Here is a 15,390-nt window from a genome sequence, read left to right on the forward strand (position 1 = left end):
CATCTGAATATTTGGGTTGAACTGTTCTGGAACAGTGTTGTAAATACAACTTAACCACTGATTTCTAGTCGTGTCCTCTTTTGGAAGACCAAACAAAGTAGTTTTGCTTTCACAACGAAACACACGGAGGGCTAGAGTGAGCAGAGGCAGGTGGGCTTAAGAACGGTGCGGCCGGCCGATTCGATGAAGGAGCGTCCGGCGGGCTTGCGGCAACAACATGTGACGACCCCGGGCTGGACATGGCGGTGGCGGCAACAACAATACTACAGCGAGAATAAAAGTTACGCCGCCTTTCTTTGCGTGAACATTTGGGCGGTGTTATGCAAATCTTCCCACATTGTGACGTAGACATGTGGGGGCGTGTTAGAACGAGCTGTTTTAGGTAGGCGTGGTCGACTCTTAACTTTTATAAAGAATAAAATCTCTTTGGATTTGAGACTTTAGTCTTTGCAACTTTACAGATCTTCTTTATGCACCAAGAGCTTGTAACACTTCAAAGAGAAATTAAAAATTGAAATCGCATCATATGACCCCTTTAAATAACTTTCATATGGACTAGTGGTTAACATATTTCAAGTTATAAATTTAAAATAATTTTTTATTGTTGTTAATATCTCATTAGATTACAGTCTTTATTACAGTATTTTATTACAGTCTCAACAAATTAACTTTCATATGGACTAGTTGTTAACATATTTTAAGTTATATATGTTTAAATTAAAATTAAATTTGGATTTAAAATGATTAAAAATTATTTATCATATATTATAATATGTTATATGCAGAATATCCTATTACACAGCATTATATGATACATTTTATATAATAATAAAAATATTATGATGTATTTTTATTTTACTTTATTTATTTTTTGGCGAACTCTTCCTTTAAATGTTGATCCATAGTGATCTGTTATCCAGATGACAGATGGATGACTCATTCAGGCTGGAATTTGACACGGCATCTTTCTGAAACGTTTTGGAATTTACCTCTACTTTTCACATTTGCATACATGTACATACATTTCTTGCTCATAAATAAGTATGTGTTTGCAAAGATAAACTGGAGAAAAGGATAGAAAACAGATTTTTGTAGGCTCAGGTCTGTTTGTTGCTGATTGGCCTGATCCATGTGCATGTAATTTGGAAAGAGGAGGTCCTACACATTAATCTTCCATTATCTTCAATGGTTGTATTCATTAATCAACAGAATTGAATAATTACTCTTAGCTGTCTCCTCTGCCTAAACTCATTGGTGCAGAGTGTCAGGTGAGGAGGCCATCTTGGTGCAACGCAGCTCCTCTGCTCCGCCGACAGTGGCATCTCACCGCTGGTAATTGGGTGTTTATCTGATCGCTTGTGAAAGACGCTTTTAGGCTGCCTATCTGACACAATTATCTGGAAGAATTCAATCCGACCCTCCTGTGTCCACCATGGAATACTTGGAGGAAGCGGACCTGAGTGTTTTATGAATGAGGGAATGAGGAAAAAAACGCCAAGAGCTGAAAAATAAATGCAACTCACACTCGACCGTCCGGTTTGTAGTGAATGCGTCTGTCATCGTGGCATGCAAATTATGCAATTGTTAGGCACAATAATTCTATCAGGCTGCCAGAACACTAGGGGAAATAAAGGATGATAAGGTATGATTGTGACAATGGGATGGCCGGTTCTCCAATAAGATAGCGGAGCTCTAGGCCGCCGTTTCAGCTCTGTGGCCAGGAAATGGTCCAATTGGAGACCGGGAGAATGTTTACTGTGCATCCAATGATGAAAGTAGAATAAAGCCTCTCTGTCAACAAGCTTACTCTGTCTACCACAAACAAGCCATTATGGTTAAAGAGAATTATGAAGTGTCTTAGAGAAGTAGAGATGTCTGTAAATAAACTTTCAGTATTTACCTTTGCAATATATATATATATATATAGATATATCTATATATCTATATATATATATATATATATATATTTTTTTTTTTATATATATATATATATCTATATATATATATATATATATATATATATATATCTATATATCTATATATATATATATATATATATTTTTTTTTTTATATATATATATATATCTATATATATATAAATATATTAATTTTATATAAATATAACATTTTAAATGAATTATTTTAAATAATTCATTTAATATATTTATTAATATTTTTATTTTATTTTACATTTAGCAAGTGTGCAATGAATCAAAAGGGATTTGGGTTGAGCAAGATAAATTGCATGACCAAAATGACATACTTTGCAAAAGATTTACCACTAAAAGTCATTTTATATTTCTGGATCAGTTGTGTTTTGTCATGCGTGTTCTCATCGGCTCTGAAAAATATTATTGCATCCAAAAGGATGTGATGCTTACTCTTTGATTTTGGGTTTCAGATCGGTCTGGGCTGGCATGCAATCTCAGTGCACTTGTATTTTGCAGATGATTGATCAGCGTTACCAACAGATTCATTTTGAACCAACAGGCAATATTCCTACTGGGCATGAGATTTCATATAAGCCTTGAGCATTGATCCAAATACGTTTGGTACATGAGAGAATGGGTTTTTAATCTTTCAGTCTTCTGTATCACAAAATTCACCTCTTTAAATCTGAATGTCTGTTGACACCAGACTGAATAACTACATTTTCTGTTTTGATTCAATGCATCTGTATTGATTAAGCAAAACAATAATAATAATAATATGTAATAATTATATTTATTTGGTATCATTGGTATGCGTTTATATTTATGTTAATATTTTGAAATTGATTTTATTTATATTTTCTGTTTTCACTTTAGTTTTGGTTAAAAGTTTTAGTAATTTTGTTGTTTTTGTCATGCTCTTTTTGTTACTAATACGCCAACATTATTAAATGTTTTTTTTTATTTGTATTAATTATTTATTAGTTTTAGTTATTTTAGTACTTAGTTAAACTAAATGAAAATGACAAATAAAAGTAAAATAAGCTGAATTCAATTATTTTTGTAATAATTCAGTTAAACGTAAATTTGTAAATATTTTCAGTAACATTATTTCAAGTAACAAAAATGTATTCCTATAGTTTTAGTTGACTATAACAACCTTGCAGCTAGATATTTTATGTCAAACTGAGTCAATGATTCACTGAATCATTGATTATCTCATCCAAAAATGCATTAACAGAAGTTCCCAGCATTTCATTCCTTTGTTTTTCTCTTGGTCTGTCTAGATTAAACTTGGAGACATCCAGGGATGCCAGCTCTGTAAGAATCATGCAGGTCACATGGTCAGGTACCACAGTCCTCATCATTTTCACCTTGCTGCAGTTTGTCCAGTCGGAGCTGTCGGAAGGTCCTTTGGTTCCAGGTAAGCATGCATGAGCCCTGTGTTTTGTGATTTTATTCCCAGGTTCTGATGTGGATTCCCAGGTTATTCCCAAGATACGTGGAAAGGACACATAAGCCTATTAATTGCATCTGAACTTTGAAAAAAACCCAGTTATTTTTATGGGAACACAGAAACATCTAGACTTTTAAATTCTGCAGTGCAGGCTTATGTGCTTTTCCCGTGTGGCTCTGGTGTGTTTTTCCCATCTTGACTGTATTTCCAGTCGAATGATGAACTGTCTGTTTGTGTGATGGACACCATTCAAGGGACTGTCAGGTCAACTGGTTCTCTATTTCAGGTGAATGATGAATAATGTTAAACGAAAGGAGGATTTCAAGATAAATGACAGACATCAGTCAGGAGCGACTGCTATATGACTGTGTTCCTTTATCATGGGTTTGAGAATCGAAGTGGATACATTAAATTGAATGAGTCATATTGGAACTCATGAGCTTTTAAAGGGACAGTTCACCTCAAAATCATTTACTTAGCCTCATGTTGTACCAAACCCACATGACTTTCTTGATTTAGAGGAAGTTTTTTTTTTTGTCACTGTCACTTTTACTGTTCTTGTAATGAAAGTAAATGGATGCTGGTTCTGTGAATCTCCAAAATGACAAAAATGTACCATAAAATTGCCATAAAAATAGTCCATACGACATATGCACTATATTCCCAAGTATTGTGCAGCTCAATTTAACCAAAGTTAAAGTCTTATAGAGTCAAATAAACCACTTATATTGGGAATTTAAAAGTTAGACTGTTCAAATTCACTTTCATTATACACTACCGTTTGAAAGTTTAGGGTCTGCACGATTTTATAAAATCATTTATTTATTTTTAAATGTTTCTTATACTCACCAAAGCTGCATTTATCTGATAAAAAAAATACAGTAATAATTGTGAAATATTGCAATTTAAATTTACAGTTTTGTGTTGTAATATATGTAAAAAAGTAATTTATTCCTGTGATGCAAAGCTGAATTTTCAGCATCATTACTCCAGTCTTCAGTGTCACATGATAATTCAGAAATCATTCTAATATGCTGATTTGCTGCTCAAGAAACATTTCTGATTATTATCAGTAAGGGTGGGCGATATGACCAAAATCTTATTTCACGGTATGAGAAATTTTATTTCACGATAACGATATATACCTCGATATAGCTATTTTTATTTTATTTTTGTTATTAAAATTAAGAAAAAGAAGCAAATTACAAGCACAACAGAACAATATGATACATATGAAATAAACATTTTATTCATTTAGCTACAGTAGGCTAGGTTTATTTAACATGTAGTAAGAAATATTACAGAAATTGAATGAAGTGTATAAATAAAACACTGCATAGTCTTCACTGTATCAATCAAACAATATTAATAGTGACAGACAGCAGCAGGTAAATAAGGCTGCTGTCCTTTTAAGACCAATCCAATGTACTGAAACACATCCAGTTTTCACCCAACTGTTTACGCTTATTTAACTCATAACCGACTGTGTTTACGGGAATAGGTCACACGACGGGCATTATGTCATATCTGTGTGCGTATTTGACCCTTCAAGCACAATAAAACAGGAAAGAGATCTGTTTTCGCGATTGCATGCTGTCTGAGAGGGGTTTCAGTGCGCGCGCTTCGGCTGTGTGTCAGTCAGCGCAAGCAGCGGATTGAGCTTTTTTCACCGCTTATTGCACTTAATAACTTTATTAAACATCATGCATGTCCCAAATCCGCGATCGCATGCTGTCTGAGAGAGGCGATTTCTGAGTGTGTGCTTCGTGTGTGTCAGTCAGCGCGAGCACCATTGAATGAAGTGTATAAATAAAACACTGCATAGTCTTCACTGTATCAATCAAACAATATTAATAGTGACAGACAGCAGCAGGTAAATAAGGCTGCTGTCCTTTTAAGACCAATCCAATGTACTGAAACACATCCAGTTTTCACCCAACTGTTTACGCTTATTTAACTCATAACCGACTGTGTTTACGGGAATAGGTCACACGACGGGCATTATGTCATATCTGTGTGCGTATTTGACCCTTCAAGCACAATAAAACAGGAAAGAGATCTGTTTTCGCGATTGCATGCTGTCTGAGAGGGGTTTCAGTGCGCGCGCTTCGGCTGTGTGTCAGTCAGCGCAAGCAGCGGATTGAGCTTTTTTTCACCGCTTATTGCACTTAATAACTTTTTTAAACATCATGCATGTCCCAAATCCGCGATCGCATGCTGTCTGAGAGAGGCGATTTCTGAGTGTGTGCTTCGTGTGTGTCAGTCAGCGCGAGCACTGCATTGAGTTCTTTTTCATTGCATATTGCACTTAATAACGCGATCAAGTGCAGCATTCTTTAATATCTCATTCATGCATGTTTCCTTATCAATCAAAGGGGAATATAACGTTTAAGCAGTATGTTACGCAGATATATTTGCATACCGCGGAATACACTATATAGCAAAATCTCTAACGATAGACCTCTATTCCGCGGTAACGACATATACCGTCATACCACCCAGCTCTAATTATCAGTGTTGGATACGTGGAAACCGTGATACATTCCCCCCCCCCAGGATTCTTTTATGAATAAAAAGGTGAAAAGAACAGCATTTATTTCAAATGCAAACCCTTTGTAGCATTATAATTGTCTTTACTGTCACATTTGATAAATTGAATGTGTATTTGCTGAATAAAAGTATTAATGTTTTTTTTATCTTAACAACCTCAAACTTTAGAACAGTACTGTAGAAAAAAAAATCACACACGCACACAAAAATCACATTGTGTGATCACAGAAAAAAAAAATCATGTGGGTTTGAAATTACATGGGGGTGAATAAACTAAGACAAATATAAATATTCATTTTGTGGGTGAACTATTAAATAAAACCACTTCTCATAAAGATCAAGAACATGGTCTTCTTTTTAATGAAATACCAATGGTTATATAGGCTAATTATGCATTCTTTATAGCAACTTGTTAAATTAGGCTGCTATCCCTTTAAAACCGAATGCACAGCTGCAATGGATGCAATGTACTGATACGCGTTCTCCCTACTGTTTACGTTCACTTAAGACGTAATCAACTGTGCTTACGCGAATACTTGTCAAAACGGACAATTCAACATCATTTTGTGTGTAATTCTCCGTTCATGCGATGCAAAAGAGTACTCGCGCACTGTGAGAGGCGCTTTCTCTGTGTGTATGCTTCAGTGCCTGCACTCAGAAAACCGGACCGAATTGAGTTCTCTCTTGCGTCATCAGAATTATCCATATGTCTGCTCTTCTCTTGCTCCCACATATTGACATTTTTTTACATTTTATGCGACGTGCAGCAAGTGTACATTAGCTTATGTCCCGCCAATTCACATGTACGCATCTAACCTCTGAACCACGCAGCAGATTCGTTCTGAATGAATCTCTTCCCAAATCGTCCCTCCCTAACATTTTCATCTCGTTTTTATTAGTTGACGAAAATGTCAATATATTTGCGTCATAGTTTTTGTCATTCAAAAAGAGTTTGTTATAGTTCGTAGTTCGTTATCGTCTCGTTGTCGTCGGTGAAAAAAATGTCGCTGACGAAAATGATTAGTCAATGAAATTAACACTGGTTCCCTGTAAAGCGTAGTTTATTCCCGCAAGTCATCATGATCGACTTCTGCAGCAAGCTCTCTTTGGTCCTCTGTATCTCCGTTTCTAGCCTTTTTCTCCCTAATTCACATCAGCCCGGATGATACCTCCCCAAATCACCCTGTTATTCAACCATTTTCCTCTTTATTGCTTCACACTCTTGTCCGTTATGATTCCTTCTCCTCACTTGTTTACCTTCCCTCCTTCTCATCTCCCTTCGTTCCTCCTCCTTTCCCCGTATTCCTTTGCCTGCTGCTTTAGAAACAATTTACTTGTCAGCTCGGTCTGTTGGTGCACGTCTCTCTGGGTTTAATGGTCTTTTCTTGTGTGCCGTTGGGGGCGGCTGTAATTTCAGTAGCGAGCAGGCGTGTGGTGATGCCTTTTGCTCGCTGCGAGCCTGCATTGATAGCTGGAGCCCGATATAGCAGCGTTAATGAACAGGGCTGAGCCAGGTGCTTCCTGCCTGAAGTCCAATTCACTCCACCTGATGCGCTGCGCAGGAACCGCCGCTGAGCTGTAAACAGATGCTGCAGCCACACAATGAACAGTGTGCAGCTGAGCATGATGGGTTGCATTCTTCAACCACCTGACAATCTTTTATTTCTTTGATGAAACTGGTGTCGTGTTGTGTCATAGCTGTAGACTAGATATAGATGCACATCTATGCACCAGTGTCGCTTTGCTATACACAGCTATAGTATTTTAATTTCTCTTATCTCTTTGCAGACTCTGTCTTCTCAGTTAATAGAACAATTTTAACCTTCCATTTATATTTATTTGATGCATGTAAGTATAGTCAGTCGGTCACTATCAAAAAATAACCCGCTTTAGGGTGATAAAAACCCCTCTGCTTCACATCCTGATCCTCCTTGTCAGATTTATTTTGAGATAATGACTGTCTAGCTGTACATTATCCAAAAGGGTGCTTCTACTAAATACTGAGCAAAGGGTCTGAATACTTAGGACCATGTGATATTTCAGTTTTTCTTTTTTAATAAATCTGCAAAAATTTCAACAATTCTGTGTTTTTCTGTCAATATGGGGTGCTGTGTGTACATTAATGAGGAAAAAAATTAACAAATGATTTTAGCAAATGGCTGCAATATAACAAAAAGTGAAAAATTTAAGGGGGTCTGAATACTTTCCGTACCCACTGTAGGTTTGTAAGCTGTTTGTCCATTTTCATACATCTATATCTATAATATCTATACCTCTGTATGAGAAACTGAGAAAAGGGGGCCTTGAAGAAGGAAAAAAAAAACACAGGTGGACTACGGGTTATTGCTAGATATCTGACCGAATGTATAACACTGCAGATTTCGTAGCTGTGCATCATGGGAGCAGGCACTTGAAGGAGCTGTGCACTCATCCCTCATGCGCTGCTGACAGCAGCACTTCGGTCCGCATATGTTCCGTTGCCCTGCCACACCAGGACGCTCTGTCAGTGTCCTACCCTGGGTGATTAAATATGCAGTTAATACAGCGCTATAAGAATATTGAATTACGCCACAGCCACTGTGACCTTTTTTGAAATTACAGGGCCAATTGTGCGAGACGACCGCAGCACTTTATAACAGGTGCCGGCTGGAACACAGCCTGAAGGAGAATACATTCACATCGCTGATGACCGGCTCATACTCTCTGAATGCCACTGAAACACTATAATAGCAACAATATCACTGTGGTACTTTCCTGTTTATTACTATTTATTGCCATATCATTATAGTCCCTATATTTACACTATCCCTATAGCTCCCACGTGGGCCTTTTACCCAAGACCGAAGGGTCTTTTTCGTTATTCATAAGGTAAAATGCAACTGTTACTGCCTTACCTGATGTTTTTAAATAAGATCAGTAAGATATATATAGATATTAAAAGAAGAATAGTGAATAGTGACCAGATTTTAACCTGTATCGCCGACATAAGCACCATGGCTCAATGCATTAGAAGTGTTTGGTTTTACACCCATCCCTAATGTTTTCTAATGGTCTCTGTTTTAGTTTTAGCTCATTCAATCACAACAACCATTTTTAGCCTCTTTAAATGATGTTTGCCGATGTTCTGTTCCAGTTCTTGTTTTTACCCAAGCAAACCATTTTCCCCTGAGGGTTGTATAAACCAATCACCTCAAATAAGAAGCCGAGTTTGTCTGATTTCATCCAAGCCATCGTCTCCACTTGTTCAGATACACCATTCACCTAAATGATGTGTAATTTAACCGGTAATGTCCGCTCTTGGCACACGGCGCAGGAAAGCTTTTTACCAATGAGACGGGTACAAATCATACAGCTGAGGGAACGCTTCTCGCAAAGGCCCTCACCTTTGAAGAAGAGCAATTGAACATTACTTTGCACAGCACTTTTCAAATTGCCTTGTAATTGTGTTTGTTTGAAAAACGTTGATTTCAGTGCCCCATTTTCATTTCTCTCTAGTCGGAGACAGGGCCATTATTGACACACATTGGATTGGACTGGGGTTGATATAGACAAATATAGAGGGAACAAATAGAAAGTTTTACGAAAGTCATTTAGCGCTGAAATACTAGGCAAGCGCCTTTAGTGAGGAAAACATCTGATATAGAAGATATTTACAGGTTGGCAGGTTTATTAGGAAAGTTCTGTGTTTTGCACGTATACACTTAGTCCTAACGGCATGACATGATAAAGCGACAAGTGATGAGAGTAATGCACACCACTCCAGTCCAATATCTTGGGAAGTGAAAAGCTGCATGTTTGTAAGAAACAAATTAATCATTAAAGGTGTTTTAACAGATCAAGAACCTTTATTTATGGATTTGTTTCTTACAAACATGCAGCGTTTAGCTTGATGTTAATGGAGTTGTGAAGATTACTTGTGGATTATTGTGATGTTTTTATCAGCTGTTTGGACTCTTATTCTGACGGCACCCATTCACTGCAGAGGATCAATTGGTGAGCAAGTGATCTAATGCTAAATTTCTCCTATTTCATCTATTCAAATGAAGAAGCAAACTCATCTACATCTGCATTTTAAAGTAGATATAGATGACTCTGTGCAGGTCCGCGGATCTGAGAGATGGAGATTTGTGCATGCATGAAATGTTTGTTTTTTTACCGTAATTGTCATTACTAGAGTTGCCAATTCTTTTAGTGAATCAGGGAAAAACAATGCAGTGCTTGCAAAACAGTGCTTGCATAAATGATGCTATCAGCAGGCACAAGTCATGTTTACTGAAGTGCATTAGACACATTAGATGATCTGTACAGATTAATAAATGGCAAAATAGCAGCTTATGATGCTTGAGTTAGAGACATGCATTTAATATCAAAGGGCCTTTATGATCTAGTCTTATTAAACGATATGGACTCTGACCGACTACATTAGGATTGTGTAATGCCATGTCTATGTCATGCCTTAGTAAAATCCAAAGGTTTTTGAAATACCCACCTGTCTTGACAGGAATCAACCTTAAGATCAACCCAACACAGCTTTACGACATGGACATGCAAATCAGGAGCAGGAAAGCAACCTAATAGTGCCCGACTCATGTGCGGTAATCTCTCTGTGAGAACCAGTGAGTTCACAGGCTTTCCTGTAATTGAGAAAAGGATAAAACGATGAAGGAATATGAGCCGCAGTTATGTTTCTAAAGTGCTGACAGAACAAACATTTACAGCCTACACACTGGAGTTATCTTGGGAAATCCTAATAGTTTTCTAGATAATCAAGAAAGATGCCTCGTATGCGTTCTCTCCTGGAATTCAATTCTGTTTGTAATCGGTTGAGGAAATCTGAAGTGGAAAGCGTCTTTGGACAGATTCAGATTTGATAAAACATTGATAATATTAGATTATTTTTATGATCTCATACATACAAATGACAATGTCCAACAGAATTCAATTTGTTGGTTAATATTTGAATAACATGAAATCGAAATGGGAGTTTTGTTGCTTGTTAGCCTTGTGAATATTTACTTGCTATTGTACTCCTTAAAGTGGACAAAACTGTGATACACTAATGTTCAAAAGCTTTTTCTTTTTTAATTAAATTACTGTTATTCAGCATGGATGCAATAAATTGATCAAAAGGACAGGAACGATTTTTGCATTGTTACAAAAGATTTATACTTCAAATAAATGCTGATCATTTGGACTTTCCATTCATCAAACAATGCTGAAAAAAAAGTATCACGGTTTCCACAAAAATATTAAGCAGCACAACTGTTCAACATTGATAATGATAAGAAATGGCTGCTGAACATTCAGCTTTTGTTTTAAAATATATACAAATATATAATAGTTATTTATTTAGTTATTTATTAAAATATAATAAATATTTCACAATAGTACTCAGCTTTTACTGTTGTTTTGATCAAATAAGTGCAGTCTTGATGAGCATAAGAGACTTCTTCCAAAAACTTGAAAATTAAAGATGCTGGATCCCTTGGGTTGAAATTCTGTTTGTATGTTAAAGGTTCATTCATTCAACCACAATTTGTTTTTGTTTTTTTGCAAATACAGGTCTTTTGAAATAATTGGTTATTGGACTGCTTCACCCGTCCATGCTTTTTTTTTAAATGTATTTTTTACTCCTTTGCAGTTTGGCCTGTCGAGCATTTGATGAAAATCATTTTTGGATGTGATATGACACATATCAGCCAAAAGCAGCAGCCACTCACTCATAGCAGCCACTAACTCATCTCGTTATGGAAGCTGATATTCAGCCATCAAACAATTTTTCTCTTTTCCATCTCTCCATCGACATACACCCTGCGGACTCTCACCGTCTCTGTCAGCTCCCAGCAGGCTCTCTGCGGAGCAATGATGACTTATTCCTTGTAGCATTTGTTGTGTCTACAGCAATGACGCACTCGTTAAATCCTGAAACTTGTTCGCCACAAGAGTATGGTTTGTGATCGTACTCAAAATATCAAAGCAAAGTGATGAAAATTTCCTCGTTTAACTTCTCGGCTTCTGCGAAACGGTCTTGCCAAGCCAGTCAGCGTGAGTCAGCTCCATATGTCTGTTGATAATATCAGAAAATAGAGCATGCATTGTTGATTTGAAAGCATCAGGACTCTGTGTCTGCCATGGTTTATCTGTCATTGTTGTCAGAGCTTTCAAAAGTAATATATTTAAAGGGACAGTTCATCTAAAAATGACCCTTCTGTTATCATTTACTCACACTCATGAGCTTTCAAGCTTCAAAAGGGATGCAAAAGTATCATACAAGTGGTCCATACAACTTGTGCAGTGTTCTGAAGTCATGAAAAATGACACTGTTTTCATTTGTGAGTGAATTATTCCTTTAAAAGCCATGAAAGATGGTTTTCATTAGCTTTTTTTGTCTGTGTCTTTGTCTTCTATCAGACCTCACCCGGTGCAAACAAAGGACGGACAGGTTAGACAGGGCTGTGATAGGAAATCCATGAGGCTACGTGCCAGGGTGGAAAATGAGATTTCTTGTCTTTACAAGCCATTCGGCCTCATCCAAATATTATGTTTGAGAGCTAGTTTGTGTGTGTGTGCCTTGATTTGCGATTTTCTGCCCACATCCTTAGTGCCACTCGCTGTTTCCCAGCATGCATTTGTCCTTCTATGCATCTGAAAGACTCTATGGAATATGAGAGAGAGCTTGGAAAGAATTTTTATTACCCTGATGCAAAGACCTTCATGAATTTCCATGCTTGTTTATGCTGGTTGGTGGACAAACATTGTAATTTTTTTTCGATTTCACTTCCGTGGAACACAAAAATATATTTTTAAGAATATTCTAGCCACTCTTTTCAATATGTGACCAAGGACCACAAAACCAGTCATGAGGGTCAAGGTTTTTTTTAAATAAATAAGCTTTCCATTGATGTATGGTTTGTTATATTTGGCTGAGATACAACTATTTGAAAATCTGGAATCTGAGGGTGCAAAAAAATCTAAATACTGAGAAAATCACTTTTAAAGTTGTAAAGTTCTTAGCAATGCATATTACTAATCCAAAATTAAGTTTTTATATATTTACTATTATATTTTATAAATATACAAAATATCTTCATGGAACATGATCTTTACTTATATCCTAATGATTTTTGGCATAAAAGAAAAATCGATAATTTTCCATGCTTGTTTATGCTGGTTGGTGGACAAACATTGTAATTTTTTTTCGATTTCACTTCCGTGGAACACAAAAATATATTTTTAAGAATATTCTAGCCACTCTTTTCAATATGTGACCAAGGACCACAAAACCAGTCATGAGGGTCAAGGTTTTTTTTAAATAAATAAGCTTTCCATTGATGTATGGTTTGTTATATTTGGCTGAGATACAACTATTTGAAAATCTGGAATCTGAGGGTGCAAAAAAATCTAAATACTGAGAAAATCACTTTTAAAGTTGTAAAGTTCTTAGCAATGCATATTACTAATCCAAAATTAAGTTTTTATATATTTACTATTATATTTTATAAATATACAAAATATCTTCATGGAACATGATCTTTACTTATATCCTAATGATTTTTGGCATAAAAGAAAAATCGATCATTTTGACCCATACAATGCTTTTTTGGCTATTGCTAAAAATATACCCAAGACTGGTTTTGTGGGTCACATATAATAAAAGTGAATAAGAACTTCAAGACTGTCAAGATCCACAATGACTAAAAAAAAGCATTATAAAATGGTCCATATACTTGTGCACTATATTCCAAGTCTTTTAAATTAAACATGAAAAAAAAAAAGTTATTTGTTGCTGATAATCTTCTCCAGTAGATTGTTAACGAATCATTCTTTGAGTTGGATCTTTTCAATGAATCAGTTGATTCAGTTCACTAGGACTGCTTTTTGGGGCATTTTTTTGAGTTCGACATCCAAGATTTTACCAGAAGAGATTTTTGATTTTTTTATCATGTTAATTTAAAATATCTTGCATAATTTTAACTGCTTTATTTTTGTGTTTATTTGGTTTTTATTTTGAGTTTATGCAACTCTTGTATAATTCCAACTCAGTTTTTTGCCATGAAGATGGTCTTAGATGCTGACATGACAATAAAAATAAACTACTACTACCATTACCTGAATCCGACATCCACTTTTCTCTCGTTCACTATGGTGAAGAGTGGCAAGAAAAAATTACAGTGAGAATCCTATGGGTTTGAAAACACATATAATATTGTTTTCTTTTTTTTGCGGAAGCCTGAATATACTGAAATTGCACTTCTAATTTTTGCTTTTAGACAGCTGTTATCTTAGGATCATTTGAATGAAATTGTTTGTCCCTTTAAAGGGGTCATGATGTTGCTAAAAAGAAACATTATTTTGTGTATTTGGTATAATGAAATGTTTATGCGGTTTAAGGTAAAAAACAACAACATTGTTTTCCACATACTGTACATTATTGTTTCTCCTCTATGCCCCGCCTTTCTGAAACGCGTTGATTTTTACAAAGCTCATCAGTCTGAAAAGCGAGGTGTGCTCTGATTGGCCAGCTATCCAGTGCGTTGTGATTGGCCAAATACCTCAAGCGTGTGACGGAAATGTTACGCCCCTCACCATACTGTGATGGTGTGTCCCGGCCGGAGCGACGAGACAAAAACATTAAAACCCATTATAAACGAGGCATTTGTTGCATCCAGTGGTGACATAATTACTGATTATAATGACTTATACTGTCTTTTTACGCATTGCGTGGCGTATCGAGCCACATAAACATAAAACCATGTCTGCATTTGTGATCGGAGAAACGACAAACAACAAGCTCATCAGTCTGAAAAGCGAGGTGTGCTCTGATTGGCCAGCTATCCAGTGCGTTGTGATTGGCCAAATACCTCAAGCGTGTGACGGAAATGTTACGCCCCTCACCATACTGTGATGGTGTGTCCCGGCCGGAGCGACGAGACAAAAACATTAAAACCCATTATAAACGAGGCATTTGTTGCATCCAGTGGTGACATAATTACTGATTATAATGTCTTTTTACGCATTGCGTGGCGTATCGAGCCACATAAACATAAAACCATATCTGCATTTGTGATCGGAGAAACGACAAACAACAAGCGCTACTCTACACTGCTCAAAACTCACGTTTGAATCATCAGTGGCAAATCCTTTAAATATGAAAACCTACTTACAGGCTGTGAGTCAGCATTATTTGTCAGAACACCGGCTTTTTAGGCTACTCTCCCAGGAAACAGTCCTCGTCCTCCGTAAAATGCGTTGCACACACACAAATATTTGGTTTGAATTGTTCTGGAGCAGTGTTGTAAATACAACTTAACCACTGATTTCTAGTTGTGTCCTCTTTTGGAAGGCCAAACAAAGTAGTTTCGCTTTCACAACAAAACACACAGCGTCTCCACGACATGGCGGCGGCGGTAACAATACTACAGCGAGAATCAAAGTTACGCCTTCTTTCTTTGC

At 36.5% G+C, this 15,390-nt stretch overlaps 1 protein-coding gene across 1 annotated transcript in view; it reads left to right on the top strand.

Annotated features, from left to right (window-relative positions):
- LOC107559192 (roundabout homolog 1) overlaps positions 1–15,390 on the top strand; it is a 296,974-nt gene that overhangs the window by 25,317 nt on the left and 256,267 nt on the right. Inside the window, exon 3 of the mRNA XM_016242952.1 lies at positions 3,218–3,354. Coding sequence (XP_016098438.1) covers positions 3,261–3,354 — 94 coding nt within the window. The 5' untranslated portion in view covers positions 3,218–3,260. The remainder of the gene's footprint in view (positions 1–3,217; positions 3,355–15,390) is intronic.

Source organism: Sinocyclocheilus grahami, unplaced genomic scaffold (assembly GCF_001515645.1).
Source record: "Sinocyclocheilus grahami isolate Dianchi unplaced genomic scaffold, SAMN03320097.WGS_v1.1 scaffold677.1, whole genome shotgun sequence".
NCBI classification, from domain to species: Eukaryota; Metazoa; Chordata; class Actinopteri; order Cypriniformes; family Cyprinidae; genus Sinocyclocheilus; species Sinocyclocheilus grahami.